Source organism: Lathamus discolor, chromosome Z (genome assembly GCF_037157495.1).
Source record: "Lathamus discolor isolate bLatDis1 chromosome Z, bLatDis1.hap1, whole genome shotgun sequence".
Taxonomy (NCBI): domain Eukaryota; kingdom Metazoa; phylum Chordata; class Aves; order Psittaciformes; family Psittacidae; genus Lathamus; species Lathamus discolor.
In genome coordinates this window covers 21,207,476-21,227,396 of record NC_088909.1, presented here as the reverse complement: position 1 = coordinate 21,227,396, position 19,921 = coordinate 21,207,476, and the positions used below count along the sequence as shown (strand labels likewise).

General features: G+C 42.0%; 1 protein-coding gene across 1 annotated transcript in view; it reads right to left on the bottom strand.

The window, feature by feature from the left end:
• Window positions 1–74: 74 nt before the first annotated feature.
• The window catches only part of GLG1 (golgi glycoprotein 1), a 91,131-nt gene continuing 71,284 nt past the window's right edge, over window positions 75–19,921 (bottom strand). Inside the window, exons 11-26 of the mRNA XM_065662141.1 lie at window positions 19,487–19,640; window positions 17,731–17,868; window positions 16,843–16,929; window positions 15,753–15,815; window positions 14,962–15,075; window positions 14,477–14,565; window positions 13,487–13,604; window positions 12,404–12,496; window positions 11,683–11,820; window positions 10,459–10,582; window positions 9,772–9,914; window positions 9,437–9,538; window positions 8,674–8,781; window positions 7,929–8,049; window positions 5,898–6,004; window positions 75–5,437 (exon numbers count right to left, since the gene is read on the bottom strand). Coding sequence (XP_065518213.1) covers window positions 5,270–5,437; window positions 5,898–6,004; window positions 7,929–8,049; window positions 8,674–8,781; window positions 9,437–9,538; window positions 9,772–9,914; window positions 10,459–10,582; window positions 11,683–11,820; window positions 12,404–12,496; window positions 13,487–13,604; window positions 14,477–14,565; window positions 14,962–15,075; window positions 15,753–15,815; window positions 16,843–16,929; window positions 17,731–17,868; window positions 19,487–19,640 — 1,867 coding nt within the window. The 3' untranslated portion in view covers window positions 75–5,269. The remainder of the gene's footprint in view (window positions 5,438–5,897; window positions 6,005–7,928; window positions 8,050–8,673; window positions 8,782–9,436; window positions 9,539–9,771; window positions 9,915–10,458; window positions 10,583–11,682; window positions 11,821–12,403; window positions 12,497–13,486; window positions 13,605–14,476; window positions 14,566–14,961; window positions 15,076–15,752; window positions 15,816–16,842; window positions 16,930–17,730; window positions 17,869–19,486; window positions 19,641–19,921) is intronic.

Genomic DNA, 19,921 nt, shown 5'->3' with positions numbered 1-19,921 from the left:
GGAGGGGGCGCGGCTTAGCGAGGCCCCGCCCCCGGGGAGGAGCGCGCCCCCTCATGAATAAACGACAAAACAAGTAAAAAACCTGCAGACGCTTTTTATTAAATTCTCCTGTTTCATCTGTACAGAAAACAAACAAAAAGAACGCACATTATTATTATTATTATGTTCAGAATCTCGGTAACGTTTCAAAATTACACAGTATGGACATGTAAAAAAACAAAAAAAACCCAACGAAAACCAAACCCAAAACAACCCGAAAGGAGTGGCTGGGATTTATACACAGCGAGGGGAAACAAGGTACAGAAAAGGTCTCGTTAATATCACATCTGAAAATCATAATTAAGAAAGAGACTAAGTTCAAACAGCTTCTGCTGTACAACAGGGATCCCCACTGCGTCTGGTTTGGTTTCCCGTAAATCCTGGCTCCCAGCTCTCTGGGATGCTGCCGAGCCCAACACAAATGTCATTCCCAGCTTCTGATCACCTCAGCATGAGCATCCCTTTGCCCTAGCTCAGTATTCCCCAAGGCAAGAGCTACACCAGCGCTCCAACGCACTAAACACAGGGAGGCGGTGAGGTGGGATTTGGGAGATGCCAGGAAGGGATCTTTTGCTTTCGGTCAGCTATGGAATGAAATTGGAGTGTTGTGGAAGGAGAAAACAGCCATCTGCCCCTGGCCAGCGAGTGGCAACACATTATTCCCACTCCCTGCCCCACACCGGTGGCACTCGATGGGTGGACGCCGGATCCCACCAGCACAGGAGGAGCAGCGGTGCCAGCTCAACTCTCTCCTGATCAGGTGTGATTCGGATCCCCTCTGTCCACCCAAGCCGGGGAAGCGAGGCTGGTCTGGCCCCTGAGCAGAGACTGCCTTAAATGTACCTGGGAGCTGCCCGGAAGGTCGGGAGCCCCACAGTTAAGAACACACTCTCACTAAAGATATTTTGAGCCTTCAGAGATGTGTTTTAAACAGGGACACAAGTGCTAGATGAAATGTTCTGGTTCTGTACCACTCATGCACTCAAAAAACACTTCAAAATTACCTGTTTCTGTCAAAAAACCAAAACCGATAAAGTAAAAAAAAAAAAAAGGTACTACAATCTCCTTTCAACTAAATAATGCAGTTGGATTTTAACAGAAGTCACCATCCAACTTGGGACACAATTCTTCTACAGCGTGATGGGACTCACGTGTTGCGTTTCTTCCCTCTATGCCCACCCAGAGTCAGTTCTGTACTTGAGACATTCACTCCTTTCCATTATTTTTAACACAATGCACTTACTGTGGATTCTATCTGAGCAAGGTTGATTATGTTCCCATGGATTCAAGTGTCAGGTTCTTGGGGAAAGGCTTAAATTTTGTTACAGAATCACTTCAGCTTCATTAGGGTTTTTCGCAGCCCTTGGCAGTGATGCAGACACAGGTGCTCAACTCAACTGGCCTGACCAGCACCCGAAGGGCAGGAAAAACATTCCTGATGAGTTACACTCCAGCAGCGAGAAGCAAGGCAAGACAATCTCTAGTTACAACTCAGCAAAAGGACTTGATTAGACCCACTAGGTAAAAAATAAATAAGCTTATTAAAGGTCAACAACAATGAATACTAATTTGCTAGCAGGAGTGGAGGAACGAGGTGCACATCTACGTGAAGATGCCATGCTTATTGCCGGGGGGTTGGATTGGTGAGATTTGAAGGTCCCTTCCAACACAGACTATTCTATGATCATGCACAGTCCCCTCACACACATGCCACCATGCAGGAAACAGAACCTGTTAACCCCTGCAGCAGCAGAAGGGGAACAGAATGCTGTACACCTTGCTAGATCCCAGTCATCCAGTCCTGCCGTCCTCCCAGCCAGCATCACTACATCCAGGATAAACTTTCCAAAAGAAGGTTTTGTGATGACAAAGAGAAAAAAAATCCCAAACCAAGCACCTCCTGAATTGCACTCTGTGGAAGGCAGCCTCCACCAAAAGAAAGAGGTACCCCAGCTTTTGCCACACCAACACTCTCCTTTTGGTGGATCACAGCTATTTCTAGCACTCTCAATTAGATTTGAGAAGTTAAATAGGCTTCCTCAACGTCAAGGCAACAGCAGTGTTTCTTACAGCTACTTCTTTCCCTGCCATGGAAAACTGATACCTGCAGGTGAGATGATGTGTTTGCAAGACCACCAGCAGGTTATTTTTGTAAGTGTAGGTTTCTGTGCTTTTGAGACCTCCAGATTTTTAGATATAGAAGGAGGATGATGTTTCAAGACTGGAAGTGGTAGATTTCTAGTCACAAAAAAAGCAAATCTGGTTATAAGCAGTGGCAGGAGGCCCCGTATTAAAACGTGAGGAGGTTAACAGTGCTCATGGGCCCTCTGCCAGTGTTGCAACTTTAGAAGGTGGGTCTGTGCACATACAGTGAACAAGAACACCAAGGGAACTGTGCAGAAATTAATTCTGTATTCTACCTTTGCTTCAGAGGGCCTCCAGACACACACCTACAGAACCATCCCAGAGTGCTTGCACTGAAACTGTATTCCCAGGTGAGCCTGCTGATACAGACAGGAACACTGTCAACCACAGACCAATGCTGTAGACTACAGACGCCAAACACACCACTCCAGGTACCCTCATCTTAACCTTTTCCAAATTAAAATACACAAAAAAACCCCACCCAGCAAGCCTTATATCTAAAAGTAAAGAAAGTCACCTTTGGAGCTAAACAGAGTTTACATTCAGAACTATGGCTACAAACCTACAATTTTCACTGCAATGTCTTTTGGAATTTAGTGAAAGATGCTATTTCTAGACAATAAGCAATCTAATTAGACTTTTCAAGCTAATCAGGTTACAATACGCCTCTTCAAAGAGTCACAACAGTTTAAAAAAAGCCCTCTGACAGCAACTTCATTATGCCTGACACTTCAAAAAGCAGGGCTTGTGCTAAGCAAGGACACAGATCCTGCTTCCCTTGCCAGCAGCTCTGTGAACACACTCATCTCTACAGCAGAAATTCTAGCACTCTGTCAAGTGACACACACCTATAGCTGTTGAACTAACCTCCGTGTTATATACCTGTGCTGCTGAGAGAGACATGATCAACCATCCCTCCTCTGCTCCATTTCACATTGACAGAGGGCAGTTAAGCTGTTAGCAACAGGGAAAAGGGGTGAAAAGAAAAATTTCAGGTTTAATTTTGTTCTACCTAACTGCCTAACCACAATCCTACCACTCACTAATTCTCCACTGAACCTTCATTGCTCAGACTTTCACTACTGCTTGCCTTGTGTTCATAATACTTTGATATAAAGCCAGAAGTGTTTGTGAAAGACCCACTGGCATAGTAAGTCTAAAATCGTATCACTAGTAGTTTGCTGTCCATTCATGGAGTGGGATGAAGGTACATACACAAAAAGCTTCAGTTGCAGCAAAAGCTCACAGTATTTTGTATTTGCCATTCTGTACATGCAGCATCATCAGAATCAGCTGGTCCACGCTCCATAGTGTCTCAAACCACCTTCACTGTTCTTCTACAGAACATTGTGGAGAGCTGGAAATGTCAGGTCTTACCTAGCAGTACACTATGCGGGAAGAAAAAGTCATGGTTCGAGCGTCAGCCCAGGTTGGACAGTTCCAGGCACACAATTTTTACCGCAGCACACGCACATGAGCACATCTAAAAGGCGAATAAAGTATCTCCTACTGTACACATGGACTCTCGTGCAGTCACCTCTTGACTCCTCCAATACCATGTTTCAGCCAAAGCCTGTGCTTTATGACTTCCATGCCCCCTTGTACTTAAGGAACAAAGGTGATGGTAAGAATAGGCCACAACTACTGGTGCAGCTTTTCTAAAACACCTTCCACGGACTCTCAGGTGTTGAGTATCAGGTTGTGGAAGAGTAACTATACACAGAGTGAGTGCACACATTGACGGTAACAATGTCAAAGCTACTTCCCTTAAAGATCCAGATGTTTCTATACTTCTATATGACACTATCTTCCTCCCATCCACTCCTCCTTGGCCTTCTGGACCAGCACTTGTGTCCTACATTCCACGAAAGGCCAGTTGCCATCACTATCAGTTATAGTTGTGGAAATAAAAATCACTCTTCAGTGCTACCATTCAAAGCATGACAATCAGACAGGCCAGTTACAAATCACTGCACTATTCATAAGTAACCATCTTACAGACAGAGCAGGTTGTGTTCAGTCACCTTCTCCATCACTGTCCGAGCACTCTATTTATTACCTGCATGTCAACATCTATAGTGTGTTAATGTGGAAGGGTAACAGCTTAGCAGCAGCAAGATAAAATAAAAGGAGTGTTAGAATTTTACTGCATCATTGCTAATAAAAAAGTTGACCAAGTGACTGATCAGGGCACTTAATACCCACTGACAGCAGCAGTGTGCACTCCTGACAGGCTCTACATGCCACATGTCTACACTGTGTCTTTAATCCACTGAAATACAAGTTGCACAGCTCACGTGAGTATTTGGTCCTGGTCAGTATTTTATTCTATCTTGCAAGTGTGGCAGGGAAAGAAAAGGAGGACATCTTCTCAGCCAAAAAAAAAAAAAAAAACCAAAAAAAAAATTCCACAGTCACAAAAGCAAGATATTCACTAGAAGGTGACACCACTGACTGGTGTCCTTAGATTGTCCAAGACTATGCTCTGAAGATGCTTTACGTAAGATGAGCAAGATGTCCAAAACAAGGCCAACTATGGTATAAGATGCAATTTACCCTTTAATTTCCTGCCTCAACTTTACCCAGCCACAGAGGATGACTAGATTTCAGTAAGAACCATTACCTAAATCATACAGTCAGTGTGCAGGTATATGTCTGTCTTTAAAAATTGACTTAAAAACTGCTTCAGCTGCAGGTCATATCAGTCTGATTTGGAGAGTGAAGGCAGTTCCAACAGTACAATAGAGACTTGTCTACAGGCAGGTAAACGAGAGTCTGCTAACAGAGAAGTAACAAAAGCTGCTGCTGGCTGGGCTGCCAATGTTGCACACAAACTTTTATAGGATGTAGATGCTGTGGATGAGATCCAGGATGGGAAAACTGAGCCAACACCTGTTGCTGTTCTAATTTTTTTGTTGGTGGTTTTTTTTTGGGGTGTTTTTTTTTTTGTTTTGTTTTTTTTTTTTTTTTTTTTTGTTTTGTTTTTTTATTCTCCTCTCACAAGAGGGGGTTGGTTGACTATACAGAGGAGGGCTGTACAAAACTGGGCACTGGGCAGGCATTTCTTCAGCAGGCAATCCAGGCTCTACCTATCCTTGAGCTCTCTTGTTACCCGCTTGGTGATGCGTCCACACATCAGGCCGATGAGGAAGAGTACACAGATGCCGACTGTGATCACAGACAGTATGTAATTCTTGGACGGAGAGGTCATAACTTGCATGGCAAGGTCAGAAAAGCCTTCTGCTGGGGCAACCTGGAGGTGAGAAGGGAATAAATGAACCAAGCTGCACTTCTCATGCAACCCTTAAGCCCTGACATTTATCAGGTTTAGTCCCTGATGCTGCTATTGCCTACTGGCATCATTAGCCTTGGCCTGAACCACAAACAAGGAGGCCTGTACTGATTCATCTGAAGGAAATGCTGCTCAGCAGATAGATTCATAACAGAAAGCTCTCCTGAGCCCATTATATTGCCCCAGACCATCTCTACAGGAGACCAAGCCCTGGGTGCACAAAAAATAGTTTAATTCTGCACTGTGGAGTCTGCTGAGAGAGTAACAAGCTCAAAAAAGACCTGATTTCAACTTTTTTGGACCAAACTCAAATATTAAACTTCCTTCAGGGACAAGAATTTCATTGCAATTGAAGTTTTTCCATTAACGCCTTGCAACAGAAAGATCCAACGCAAAAAGAGAAGGGAAATGCAGTACATACCTTTGCAGCATAGCTCCACATTTCAATACGATCATTAAGGCGTTTCTTGCATTCAGGCTGCAACCTCACACGTTTATCTTCCAGAGCTTCCATTAAGCATGACATTTCTGTAATGCACAGAAGATGGTATTACAAAATAGAAACAGGGGCTTCAACAACATGCTACAGGCAAAGCTGCTGGAAAGGGCCACTTCAATTAGGACTGGTGGTTACACAGCTTTCTAAACAGACCAGCCAGCCCAACAGGCTGTATACAAAGTCCTGCTGTACCCTTGAAGCTAGCAGTTTCATTAAGATCCATGATTAATAGTTCTGAGGTTGGTTTTGAGGTGCAAGGAATAGATTGAGGTGCAAGGAATTTCAGCTTCCAAAAACAAATTTCAGTACATATCCAATTATTTATAAAGTCTTGTAAATCTGCATCTTCAATGAGCTGTACTTTAAATTCAATGCCACTGTCCTTTAGAGGGAACCAAAATCAAATTCAGCTCAGGAAAAAATCAGTGTTATCTCCTTAGATTTCCTAGGAATTTCTTTTCATCAAGAGGATGTTTTGGAAAGGTTTTACTTCCACAGTTTTCAAACAGTCCTGTGAAAAGGAAATGGGATCACAATGCTCTGGGTGCCTACAGAGCGGCTTGGCTAACTCATAAGCTCTTTCATATGCTCATGAGAGACCAGTATAAAACTTTGTATTTTATACTTAGGCTGCTTTACTTGAATAATCCCTAATTCGATGTTTGCTGCTTTTCAGTGAAGAGGTATTTTGTTCACAGAGAATAGACTGCAAACTTTAACTCCAGACTTTTTAAACACAACTGTCAGTTCAAACACCCAGAGGCAGATCCCTCTCCCTCAGAAGCTTCAGACTTCTGCTTATCTTCAGCATAAACACATCAGAAGACACATCAAAAGCATTATGATAACATGGGAATAAATAAAGGATATCCAGAATTTCAGAAAGGCATTCAGCAACCAGAATGAAAGATAATGATCAGGGAAATACTTGGCTGCTATTTTTAATGCCAGATAAACTCAGAAATATGGGAAAGTTCAGAATCTTTCCCCTGTTTCCCCGCTACCTTTCCTTAAACAGCCATACATACTTTCCAGACAGCTAACATAAAAGCAGTAAGAAACTGCAAGAGCTTGACCTCAAACAGAAAAAGAATGGGTTAAGAAACAAATAAATGAGGTTACAAGAGGTCTGACCATGTTGAACTCAGTCTTTGAGGCCTTAGAACAATTGATGAAGTCTCAAAGCCTTTAGCTGCTATGTGATCTTAGAAAGCGTAGTAAGGATTACCCACCCTCTGTGATATTCAAAAGGAAAGAACTGGTATGTGTAAGCAGAGAAGGAAAAAAAAGATTAAAGGACTTCAGTTTGATTTTATTTGTCAAAAATACTGAAACAAAGAAGCCAACCTTGGCCAAAGACTGACACAAAGAAAGAAGGACCAAAGGGATCAGCTAAGAAAGAATCTTGGGAAACGAAGTTGATTTGCCTCTGTAAAACAAGCAGCTTAGTTCTAGGGAAGTTTCTGGAACAGTCCGATGTAACATTGTTGTAAGTAAGCTGAGGAGCTGTTATCTTGTGGGAAGCTGATACAGGGTGAGACATAACCTCACTGAAAATGAGTCCATGTATTTCAGCCCATGTGTATTAAGAGCTCATTTTCAATGGGACTTCACCAAGGAAGGATTTTATAGAAGGGTTATAGATCTTGCATCACACACTACTGTCAGCAGTCATATGGAACTTAAAATATACTCATTAAATCTGCAGCTAAGGCTGCAGATCTGTATCAGGACTGAAGAAAAGGTCCCACCTTGGACACCAGGAAGGACTGCCTCTTGATACCCCCCTTCTATTAACATCTACTGCCTCTGCAGATGTTCCACCATACTACCCACCAAGTGGGTAAGTAATAAAGGTGGAAGTATCTTGTACTTTAAGATAATGCTGGCAAGAAAATACCACTTAAGGCTCCCAGGACTGAGAAGTTATACAAATAAAGAACAAGCACTTACGGCGTCCTCTTCCCGGTGGAATGGCAGCACAGTGGTGCTTGATATCCAGGGCACAGGCTGTGTGGAGTACTGGGTCAACAAATATATCTGCTTTGCTTTCCTTCAGCATATTGAGCACTTCCTGTGAAGGGGGAAATTGCATCTCAAAATGGAGAGAGAACAAAACTCATACTGCTTAGTGTTTCTGAAAGATACATCATCTTTTTAATCCAGCACTGTGACAAAAAACTGTCCCTGGATGAGGCTATGAATGTGGGTTTAACAGCCTGGTTTATAAGGGTTACCATAGTTATGGTCATTAAAAGATCCATTTTATCTAAAATGCAAAGTTAATATGCCAGGGTTACTTCAGGCAGAACTGAAATAAGGTGCTATAGCCATGGGGCAATTCATACAGCCCTTGATTACAGCCAGAGCCTAAGCCATTCCCAGCACTCAGGAAGCCTACAATGGAGACAGCAAGAGATAACAAGATTAGTAACAAGAAACTTTGGCAGCCATCATTAAGAGAAGATCCAAGCCTGGAATTGTGAAGGAGGTATTGTCAGCACAATTTGCACTGGCAAATTTGAAATAGAATTGAATCACTGTAGGCCAAAACTGAGACACTTAAGGGAATTTGCAGAGCTCTGGCTTCATACTACCTAGAACATGGCATGGGCTGTGATCTGGAAAGAAAAAAAAATAAAAATTCACAGATTTCTGCAGGGATAGGGTGACTTTTAGAGCAATTTATTTCCCTTACCTTCTTGCACATTTCAGTTTTTATTTTCAGCAGATTCACTTTCAGGCATTCTTCCACCTGCCCAGTCTGCTCCTGAGCTGCTGCTTCTTCCGCACACAAACTGGAAATCTATTTTGAAGCAGGTATTTAAACATAAATAGCTCACAACAATCATTCTTCCCTTTAGCACATTTATGCCTCAATATGTTAGCTCATAACTGGGTGCAGCTAGAGAACACATGATGAGATACCTTCACCCCTCCCAGATTCCCAGAGCCAAATGCAGGCTGGCTTATGCAAAATGCACACCTTTTGAAATCCAACAGCATGAAGTCAGCCCTAGTGTACTGAGAAGAAAGGCAGGAAAGGAAATGCAATAACATTAAGAGATGAAATAAGGAATATTTGAGGTATGGCTGATTCAGCTATCAAAAGCAAATGCTCAGATATCTGACTGCATTCCAGTTAAGGCTGACAACATCAGAGAACTACCACATATTTATTTATAACAACAGGAAAGCAGTATTTTCCCATAGTCACAAGCACTTATGAGATCCCAGATGAAAAAGTTAGTTTCATATTTAATGAAGCACAGGAAACTGTCATTCTTGCACACTGAGTGAGTGTCACAAGCAGAGAACCTGACTAGCTAGAAGCAGGGCAAAGGGATTTGGGTTTGTTGGGGTTTTAATTATCAAGAGAGTTCATGTTTTAAGAAACAAAAATCTGTTACATTAAGGGAATTTTCACCCTGAAAAAGTAGCTGTGGAGCTACTTTTCCTACCTCATCAGAGCAGTGCATCTGGAGTTGGGGATCCAGCCGATAATCAAGAGCTGATTCCTGGATTATCACTTGAATTTGGTCCTCGCAGTCTTGAGAGAGACGCTATTAAGCAGAGAAACTTATTAACCTACTCCATGACCTTTATTTTCATAAATCAATCACCTTGCATTTTAACCTGTATATCTTGTATATTTATACAGGAGCCTAAAAACTCACTTATGTACAGCCTGATGCATACATGGAATACCCACAAACCCGGGTTGGATGTGTGATTCAACAACTGTTGCTCAGCATAATCCTGCAGTTTCTCATCTGCATGCACCAGCTCTACTTACCTGGTCTGCATATTTCAACTTCAGGCATGAGATGACTTGCCCTTCCAACTCAGTATCATCCTTGGCTCTATTGAGGATATTCTGGCAGAATTTTGGGATGTCTGCTTTGCAAGCCTTCCTGAGCACTGGATTTAAGCGGTAATCTGACCGGGAAAGATGACAGAACTTAATTAGAGTACACATATCTTCACACTACAGAACATAACACTCCAAAAGGGACTGAACAGAAATTTCCTGGATGACACTGTACCACCAATGAATTTAATTATGGGTGGAAAAGAGTGTTTTTCCACAACAGAATATTAACTTGTGAGGTAAGAGCTTCAGGAATAAAGTAGATCAAATAGCACCTGCTGACCCTCAAGAACTTGACTGAATAAAGTCAGTGTGTGCACTGACAGCCATGAAGGAATCACAGCATCCCAGACTGGTTTGGGTTGAACGTGACTGTAAAGCTCATCCAGTTCCAACCCCCTGTCACGGACAGGGACACCTTCCACTAGATCAGGTTGCTCCAAGTCCTGTCCAAGCTGGCCTGGAACACTGTCAGGGATGGGGCAGCCACAGCTTCTCCAGGCAACCTGTGCCAGGGCCTCACCACTCTCACAGGAACAAAACAATACTATTCCAGCCATACAAACCACTCAACAGCTCAAGAAAGTTAAGCATTTTTTTAGAAAAGGATACCCGTATTCTGTGTTATCTGGCGCTTGGTAATCATTTGCTTGCATTTAGGATCCATTACTTCACTGTTCTTGTTTTGTTTCAAACACTGCAACATATTTTTTGAGTCTGCCTCTGGACAAAACCGCTACAAAAAAAGAAAACCAACAAAAATATTCCAAGTTTCATCACTAAGCATTTGAAAATAAGAGCTCCAACCAACTATATTAATGGAGGAGAATAACCTGCCCTACCCAGAGGTACACAGACACACTCACTAGCCCCAACACCTGTTAAAAAAAAAATAAACAACAGCACTACTCTATAAATTGCCCATGGGCATGAACATCTCTGCTTATGGAACAAGCCATAAAGTCTCACCTGACTTCCAGGCACCAGCCTCTGCTGGCAGTATCAAAAGCAACTGGCCTTTATTTTCTATTTTTAAGTTACAGAACACTTTGCATGAAATACCCACCAAACTAGGTCTCATACCCAACTCCCCTTTACTTCAGAAACTACAAAGGGAATTTTTAGATCTATACACAAACTACTGTTCGGTGTAAATGCTGGCTGGACAAAGTGACAAGTAAAGACTTCATGAATAACAGCCAGGACAAAGATAGATCATACAGAACAAGAAAGCAGAGAAGAGCTCACTGATGATAATTTGCCCATTCCCACCCGGAATCAGATAGTCAAAAGTGAACCAGCTTAACCAAAGTTCAGACCAAGATACTAATTTTCTTTTGTTAGAAACTAATTCTCTGGGTGTAAAACAAAGCTGTTGTATCTCCTGCATACAGACCATACAGACTAATGTTCTGGAGCTTGCAATTCTGACTACTGTGAAAGAGTGCCTCGTATCAACAGTCACTGCTGCTTTCCAGTGGTACCATCTTAAGTCTTTAAGCCAGCATTTCTGATTTTAAGTTTTGTATAAATTTGGCTGCATTATCAGTTTACTCCTCTCTGTAATCTCTGTAATCTCTGTAAGAGTTACTCCTCTCTGTAATCGTAACTTCACCTTTGCTAAAAGCCAATCCAAATCCAAAGTGACTGGATGAAAATTGTATTATAAGCCTCAGCACAGACTTGCTCCTCAATTCTGTTGGCAGTTGGGAGACATATATTAGTGCAAAGACTTTGACCAGGTATTTGGAGGAAGTAAAATTTAAAGAGAAGCTTAAAACTGACAGAGCTTTTATATTCCAACCTCACCCTCTTAAATCAGCACACCACCATTACCTTAATCATTTGCTTGCAGACTCTCATGAGTGTGTAGTCCAATTCTGGATCCATCATCTCTGTCTCCTGCAGTTTAAACACCTTCTGGTGGCAGCGGGTACTCAACTGCTTCTTGATTTCTTTCAGGCATTCAATAATCTATAACACAGTATTACAACCGTAACCAATACACTGTTGACATGATTCCATCATATGCTGCAGAAAAACCACAGCTACATGTTCCCCTAATGGCCATCTTCACCTGATTTGTGCAGTTACATTCCCAATGCCTAGATTTTATCAAAAGTCATTATCAACACTTATTTCCAGTACTTGCTTTAAGCTCATCTTTACTCACTAAGATTTAATGAGATGAAGAGAGTCACCTGGACTTCAAAACCCCACACCTCATCTTGCAGACATTAATGCCTAAGAAATGTTTAGCAACATTTGCAGTAACCAGCTGCTAATAGTTTAAACTAGCATTAACTGAAGAATGAAGTGCTCACAGCACTGCATTCACCCACTATTAATGCTTGTGAATCAGTGGGAAAAAAACCCAAAACAAAAACCCAACACAATCAAACCCAAAACATTTAACATTCCCAAACACTGCCAAAAGACTTCAGTGACATCAAACTGAAAATCCAAAGCTGCACTCACAGGGGCAAAAGTGTTCTTCAAAGGTTTTCTGAAGCGAAAGTACAAATTAGATGTGTAAATTATTAATAAAATGCATTACCTGAGCATTGCCATAGGGCACGTTTTGGCAGTAATTCTTGATGTCACTTTTACAAGCCTCATACAGTTCTGGTTCAAGTCTGATATCCTCAGTCTGCAGGATAAATTACAGTATGAATATTTAAGTATTATTCTGAAGACTATTTTACTTTGTTAATCTATTAAATAGAGCCCTCTACTCACAAACAGCAACTCTCACAACACGCAGGCCAGTTTCTTTGAATTTAAGGGTCTTGGGTGTGAGAAGTGATGCTAGTGGAAAATAAACTTTGAAAATTCATCCACTGACTTTTCACAATGAAGAAAGGGTTTAAACCAAATTCTATAGATGGTAAAATTTTCCTACTGCTCCTCCTAAGAAGGCATCAACACAAACGTCCAAGACAGCTAAAATCTTTTCATGTGAAAGCTAAAGGGCATTATTAGCCACCCATCTATTGGGTGATCTGGAGGATGCGAGTGAAGTTTCCCGCTTTTAAGTGATGCCCAACCAACATTTGAATTCTTCGATACAAAGGCAAGACTGCTGCCTCTTCTGATATGGGTCTACTTAAGGTGAAGCTTTAACACTCAAACAGTAACTACTGGACAAAGACCTGAAGAGTTTATTGCTGTAAGCACTGCAGCCGGAAGCTGAGAGGCAGCCTTGCCTACCAGAACAAACACTACTCCTATTTATCCACTGAGCAACTTGGAGCAGCTGGCGTCGAGTTGCTTCATCTGTGCTTGTTTCCTCAGTCTACAAAATGAAGCTTTTATTCTCTCCTAGAGGACTTTCAACCCATCAGCATGTATATTAGGTAGCACACTGCTACCTAACACTAAATATAATCATTTTTAGCTGAAATTCCAATGACCATTTAGCTTGCCTTAGCCTTCACGAGACTGTATGTAAGGCATTAAAGCAGACAACCATTACTTTCACTGTGAAGGGCAATTCTCTTGTAGAAAGAGTAGAAAAGATTAGTTAGATACATCTTACAAATGAACTTCCTTTTTTTTTTTCCCCCAGGGTGGACAAACCAGGAACCTTTAAATGCATGACCTCGCTAGAAGGCACATCAAGAGCTTCATGAATGTTTACCATCTCTAGCTCCTCAACACGCAGCTGTTTGCGGCACTTCAGAGAGACCCTGTGCTCCTTGGCATCCTGCAAAGTATCATTGCGCACAGTTGTGCTCAGACAGATCACAACATCCACCCTGTGGAAAAGAAAACAGATTTTTACTCATACACCTTTCACTTAGGTCAGCCAAGATTGGGGTTGGACCACCAAATCAGAGAAACTCACCCCAAGAATCCAAATACAACATGAATTACTTGTACCAGGCTATAAGTAAGCACAGATGCACAGCAATGTGTAGAGTAACTGGACCACAATTAAAACCTAAACCTGATGTTATTTAATTGGAGTCTAGATCAGAGGACAGGAAAATACTCAAAACCCCACCACATTCCTGCAAAGCAAGACTTCTGCTCTCAAGGCATGTGAGCACTTCAGAAAATCTTTACTTCACCTCAGGAATAAATGAAGGTGAATACATGGCATTGCAAGCAATCCTATTGCATTAAGGGAAGGGCATGTCTATCACAAAATGAAAACAGTCTTGCTAGCCATGAACAGGGTTGACCTTGTGTGCAATTTAGCCTTACATCATTGCAGCAGGCCATTAAAAAACACCTTACACTGAAATGAATAAACCTGCTAAAACAAGGGGAGATCTTCCCTTCCCAGATCAGCAACTGGAACAACAGTAGAACATCTTAGAAGACAATCTAGTGAGGATATAAAACATCTTGAGACATGCAGTCAATTAACTGTAATCATCAGCTATTTTCAGAGCAAGAAAAATAAAGACGACAGGCTTGTATGCAAGAGTAAAGCAGAAGTAATTTTAAACAGGCAGGCAATGCCTCTACCTTAAGCATCTGCAGAACACAGTAATTAAGGGAAAACACACAGAACAATCAGCCTTTAAAGGAAATCCAGCACTTTCTGTCCTATCATAAAATATCCTGTAATTTTATTACATATTTAGACAATCAGATAGCTGTTTGGTCAGGTATTACATACTTTTTTTTGATGTTTGGACAAAGTTTCAGCACATCCTCCTTGCAAGCCATTTTAAACTTGTATGAGAACCTAAAATCTTTCATTTGAACCTGCAAGACAGAAATGAGGAGAAGAAAAACAACACCCCACTTTAGTAACTTGGAGGAAAAAGCAAATGGAAAGTGCTGCTGAAAGAATGCTTGTTGAATCAATCAATCAGCAAATGCTTTTGTCCACTACTTAGTAATGAGAAAGCAAGGGGAATGCTGCACTGCTGAAGAATTTGGGACCTTATCTACCAATACCAGGGAGGAAGGAAGGCCTGAAAATAAATCTCTCCCAGAAGGGACCATTTATGATCAGGCATGAAAGTACAACTGTCTGAATTCACAAGAGCACTTTAAATACAGTGGGAAATCAATCTTGAAGCAGGAGGGGGTTCACAATCAGCAAATTCCTGTCAACAGAGCAGGCTCCCACTTACAGCAGAGAAAAGCTTTGCTTACCAGCTGGAAATGAGTAACTCCAATTGCACATTTTTCATTCATTTCCTTCTGGTGTTTGTTCTGGATCAGACACTCCATCAGGTCCCCAGAATCAATCTGGTTATCTGCCACCTCCTGAAGAAGAAATGAAAGGCTTAAAAATGAGTTACTCTTACAAGTCATGATTTTTATGGTCTTGTAGTGACCAGGAAACAACACAACTTACAGTCCCACTCTCTGTTGTGAGCTTACCCTCAGCATTAATTGACCACCCTAGACGTACACCACCCAACTCTACCAAACGGCTAGATCCATAGACATAGTTCAGGAAAGAACCATCTCAGGTACATGCACACTCTAGATTCAGGAGAACATCCTGCACAGACTCAGTGCTTACATGAACTATTACAGTTAGATGCCTTCATTGCTATTTAACTACTCAATCCTAGGGGAATGTAAGGAGCTACTGAAACTGCAGCTGCAGAGTGGAGTGGCTCAACACAGTGCTTGCAGGCAGGAAAAAAACTAGTTTTAAACTCACTGTTAAAAAATGGTTTTTCCAATCACAGAGCAATTTTCATGTTCAGGCTCTAGCTTTTATGCTAGGGCTCTGACAATGGCAGAAGCACTAGATGGACCTAAGAATTTTTATTTTAGGGTTTTTTTTCTTTCCCAATTAAAGATTTTTACAACTGCTTACCTCTGATTTTACTTTTAGGCATAGCAAGTACATCAAGAACTAATATTAAAAATCCAACCTCTCCCACAAAGTATTTTCCCCCAGAGATATTCACACTATCACAGATACTCACATGACAGAACGTCTGGATAATGGGCTCACAGGCTCTCATCAGCAAGGCTTCGATTTGAATATCCTGCAGAAAACATGCAATATTTAATTTTCACAGTGAACGGACAAGGAAAAAAAGTTCTGAGAAAAAGAAAACAAACCCTGTGGTAACAAGTTAAACCCAACCCAATTTACAGGACTTGGACAGATGCAATCCATGCAGATTCACCTTTCAGGAAATTTTAGGAGATACAGGGAACAGTTTCGGGCCTGGAGAAGAGAAGACTGCTTGGAGATCTCATAGCAGCCTTCCAGTATCTGAAGGGGCCTATCGGAATGCTGGGGAGGGACTCTTCATCAGGGACTGTAGTGACACGACAAGGGGTAACAGGTTCAAACTTAAACAGGGGAAGTTTAGATTGGATATAAGGAGGAAGTTGTTTTCTGTTAGGGTGGTGAGGCACTGGAATGGGTTGCCCAGGGAGGTTGTGAATGCTCCATCCCTGGCGGTGTTCAAGGCCAGGCTGGATGAAGCCTTGGGTGAGATGGTTTGGTGTGAGGTGTCCCTGCCCATGGCAGGGGGGTTGGAATTAGATGCTCTTATGGTCCTTTCCAACCCTAACTATTCTATGATTCTATATGCAGCTTCATAAAGTAAGTAAAGCTGCTGACCTCACTGAAAAGCTGTAATGATGCATCTGGCAGTTATTTCTTGCAAAATTTTGGGCATGGGGGAGGGAAGTTGCAATATGGTTCTCTAAACTACTAGCAAGCAAGACCAAGAAATGAAGTCTCATGACATATCTGGACTTGTACTAAAGGTAATTGGGTTATCTGTGCAAGAACTCTTAGCTTTGGTACCATAACCAATTTTTTAAGCAGGAGAAATTACAACACCAGCCTAAGATCCTGAACTGTTGTCAATTTCTCTTTCTCAAGACCCCCATGAAACATTCCACTGCATGAGGCAAAAAGGATGGTCAGTCTGATCCCCAGAGAGCTGCATCTGTGCACTATTCTAACTTGTATTTTTATCCCCATCACTATCAAAATGACACACTTGACTAGATATGCTAAACTACTCCCTTTTTCCCAGGCTGAAAACCACTCACCTCAGACTCCAACTCAGTGAGATTTCCCACTATGTCTCTGCAATCAGACACCAAGTCATCAAGATGGTCCTGAAGGCATTCCAGCTCCTACAAAACCAGACATTTTAGTGTGTGATCCAAGAATCCAAGCTGAAAATGTGGGCCTGAAATATTGTAACACATGTGACACTGTCCCCTCCTAGTAAAGTCCTAAGTCTCATTTAACCCCAACTCTTCTACTGGCACTCCCAGAAAGTAGTGGTGATTTAGAATGTTGGTCTAGGATGTTATTGCTTGTTTTCAAAAGCTGTATGACATGCTTTCACTTCCAGAATATCACATTTAGTTTTCCCTTTGCCTAACCTTAATAAAGTTTGTTAACCCAAACTACAACCTATGATGGGCACTTCAAAAAGACAATGGTGCATGCTCTACTGTTGGTGCACTGCCTGCTGCTGAATGGCTCCTTCCCTGCCATTCTTCCCTACAAGAAACCAGTGATTTACTTGAAAGTTTTTGTTGAAACTTTGTTAAGTAGCAGCAGACTTTAGTTCTACATAAACACAGGAAGCATGTCAGTATTTGCCAAATGGAAATGGGATAAAGTTTATGTGGGAAATGTCAAGCCTATAATAAGAGTGTTGCAAGTAAGAGTCAGGGTGGGGTTGCTTCATTAAAGTTCTTTGTGTTAATTATCCCCTTTCCTCTTCTCATTTCACTACACATTTGACCTACTGAAGCCATGCAGTAGGTGCAAAGCTTCTTCATATCACCTCCACCTCTAGTGTAGATGTTTTAAACTGCATTCATTTTTAATATATTCTCAGCTAATGAATATTACCCTTTACACCCTTTTTGCCCTTCCCACCATTCCAGCTACATGAGTAGCAGTGTTACTGTGTGCAGTACCTGCCCCGTCTCCGTTTTTTCACTGCACCACTTCCCTAAGTCAATCATGCACTTGTCCTGGAGGGCTGGGTCAAGCTTCACATCCATAGCACGCTGATGGAGGATTCTCTGGACCTCTGCTCTGCACTCTCGTGATAGCTGCAAAGAGGAGGAAGAGCCTTCAGCATACAGTCTCCAAATCCACACAATACAAACAATATGCTGTCAGGTAAGATACTGAGAGTGACCATGAGTGCCATCAGCAATCCCAAAAAAGCACAGAAGTCTTGTAATGCTCAACACAGGCCTGCTGGGTCCGCCACAAGCGATTCAGGCTCCAAAAGAATAATTTAGTTTGGATGGAGGGTCCTTTCATTCCACCAGAAGAAGCTTTATATTCTTAAACTTTCACTTTGCTTTAGAAATGAGATGTCAAAGCAGGTCCCTAGATCATCTGCTGCAGTGCCCCCTTGGTTCAAAGGCACAGACTGCTTCTGGAGAAGTCAGAACAGTTCATGTCCTCAATACCAAAAGGGAAGCCCAGAACAAGACAATATAGAACAGCTATAATTTCTTCTCAGGAATCCCTACTGCCACACATCAGAGCCAGCATTTGCAAGACTGTGGAAGAAACCAGTTGTATAAAATCAAGAGATACTGGTATGGTGCTTGTGAGACCTAAATGCACTGGTCGAAGCTGAAAACTTCATACATTTAAAAATGCAAACCACTGCAAGTCACCTAACAGTTTGTGCAACAGCACTGGGTGAGTTTGTTTTCAAAGGCTAAATTTCAAAATGACAGCTGCTCCCTTAGTCCTTTTTCCACAAGGAAAAAAAAAACATTCAAAAGCCTTTTCTTCTCTAATAGATAATTTGCAGGGTGGCTATTGTTTCCTTTGGTCAGCCCAAACATAAAACCAAATTAAAATAGTCTCAACTCAGCAGACTAAGAAACTGCATTAAAAAAAATATTCCTTAAAGAAAGATGCTTTCAATCAATACTTGACCTCTGCCACAAAAGATGTTTTTAATCAAGCTGCAGAAATTAATCTGTAAGCCAGGAAATTGTATAAACCCACCAGCTCCTAGGGGCTGTGCACACTACAGTGCCAGAAGAAATGGAACCGAGTACCCAGCCGCTTTCAGGGGAGTGCCTTGATAAAGGCACGAGAGGGCAGCAAACTTGTAACGAGTAGTCCTGAACCAAACAAATGTGATGATGGTGGATCTCCAGACTGAAGGGCAGCAACTCGGATCCCTACTGTCTTCTTCAAAGCCAGCATAAGCACATTCACCCACACAGTATTCTCCAAAGAACTGAAAAGATGCTTTGTATCAATAGAAAGAATCTAATGCGATATAATCTGAAGCTGTACACCAATCAAAATTTAATTAGAAACAGCCTAGGAAAGTTGGGCCTGTAACTCCTCTTTGCATAAAACCAATTTTGCTGCTATGCTAACTATCCGCAAGGAATCACACTCTTCTGGAAAGACAAGGGAGAGGACTACGCAGTGTGTGTAAACAGACATACAGCAGCTGTTGTCAACACAGCTTCCCCTGCAGGCAACTGTCACATCTTAATGTTGGCTATTTTGTCTTACCAGAACAGACATCTTCAAGAAAACATACTTCAGGAGTTGGGCATCTGAAGCAGTGCAACTATGACTTACAGGTAAATGTTTTTAAGTAGCTTGTGAGTTCTGGCAGTTTTAACACAGTGTGTCCAACTTCCAAACACAAGGGCAGCTTTTCTATCAAAGTGGAGCACTTACCCTCCTTCCCTGTTCCTCTGTGCGGTATGCATGCCTGTACAAGCAGGAAAAAACAGCCCCTGGAGGCATCAGCTCACTAGTCTCATTCCAGCCGTGGGTATGGCAGAGACGGGAGGCATCTCCCTGACACTTGCGGTAAAGGACTGTATCCAATCTGCAATGAAAAGTTATCACCAGCACTTTATTCAAACCTTTAACGGTTTTCGGATTCCTAAATGCTTTTGAGGCAGAAAAATACACTCAAGTTTCATACACCACTACGACATTCAGCAGCAGTGCCTACCCAACTGCTCGGAGAAGCTGTGGCTGCCCCATCCGTGGCAGTGTTCAAGGCCAGGCTGGACAGGGCTTGGAGCTACCTACTCTAGCGGAAGACATCCTGCCCGTGGCAGGGGGCTGGAACTGGATGAACTTTAAGGTCCCTTCCAACCCAAA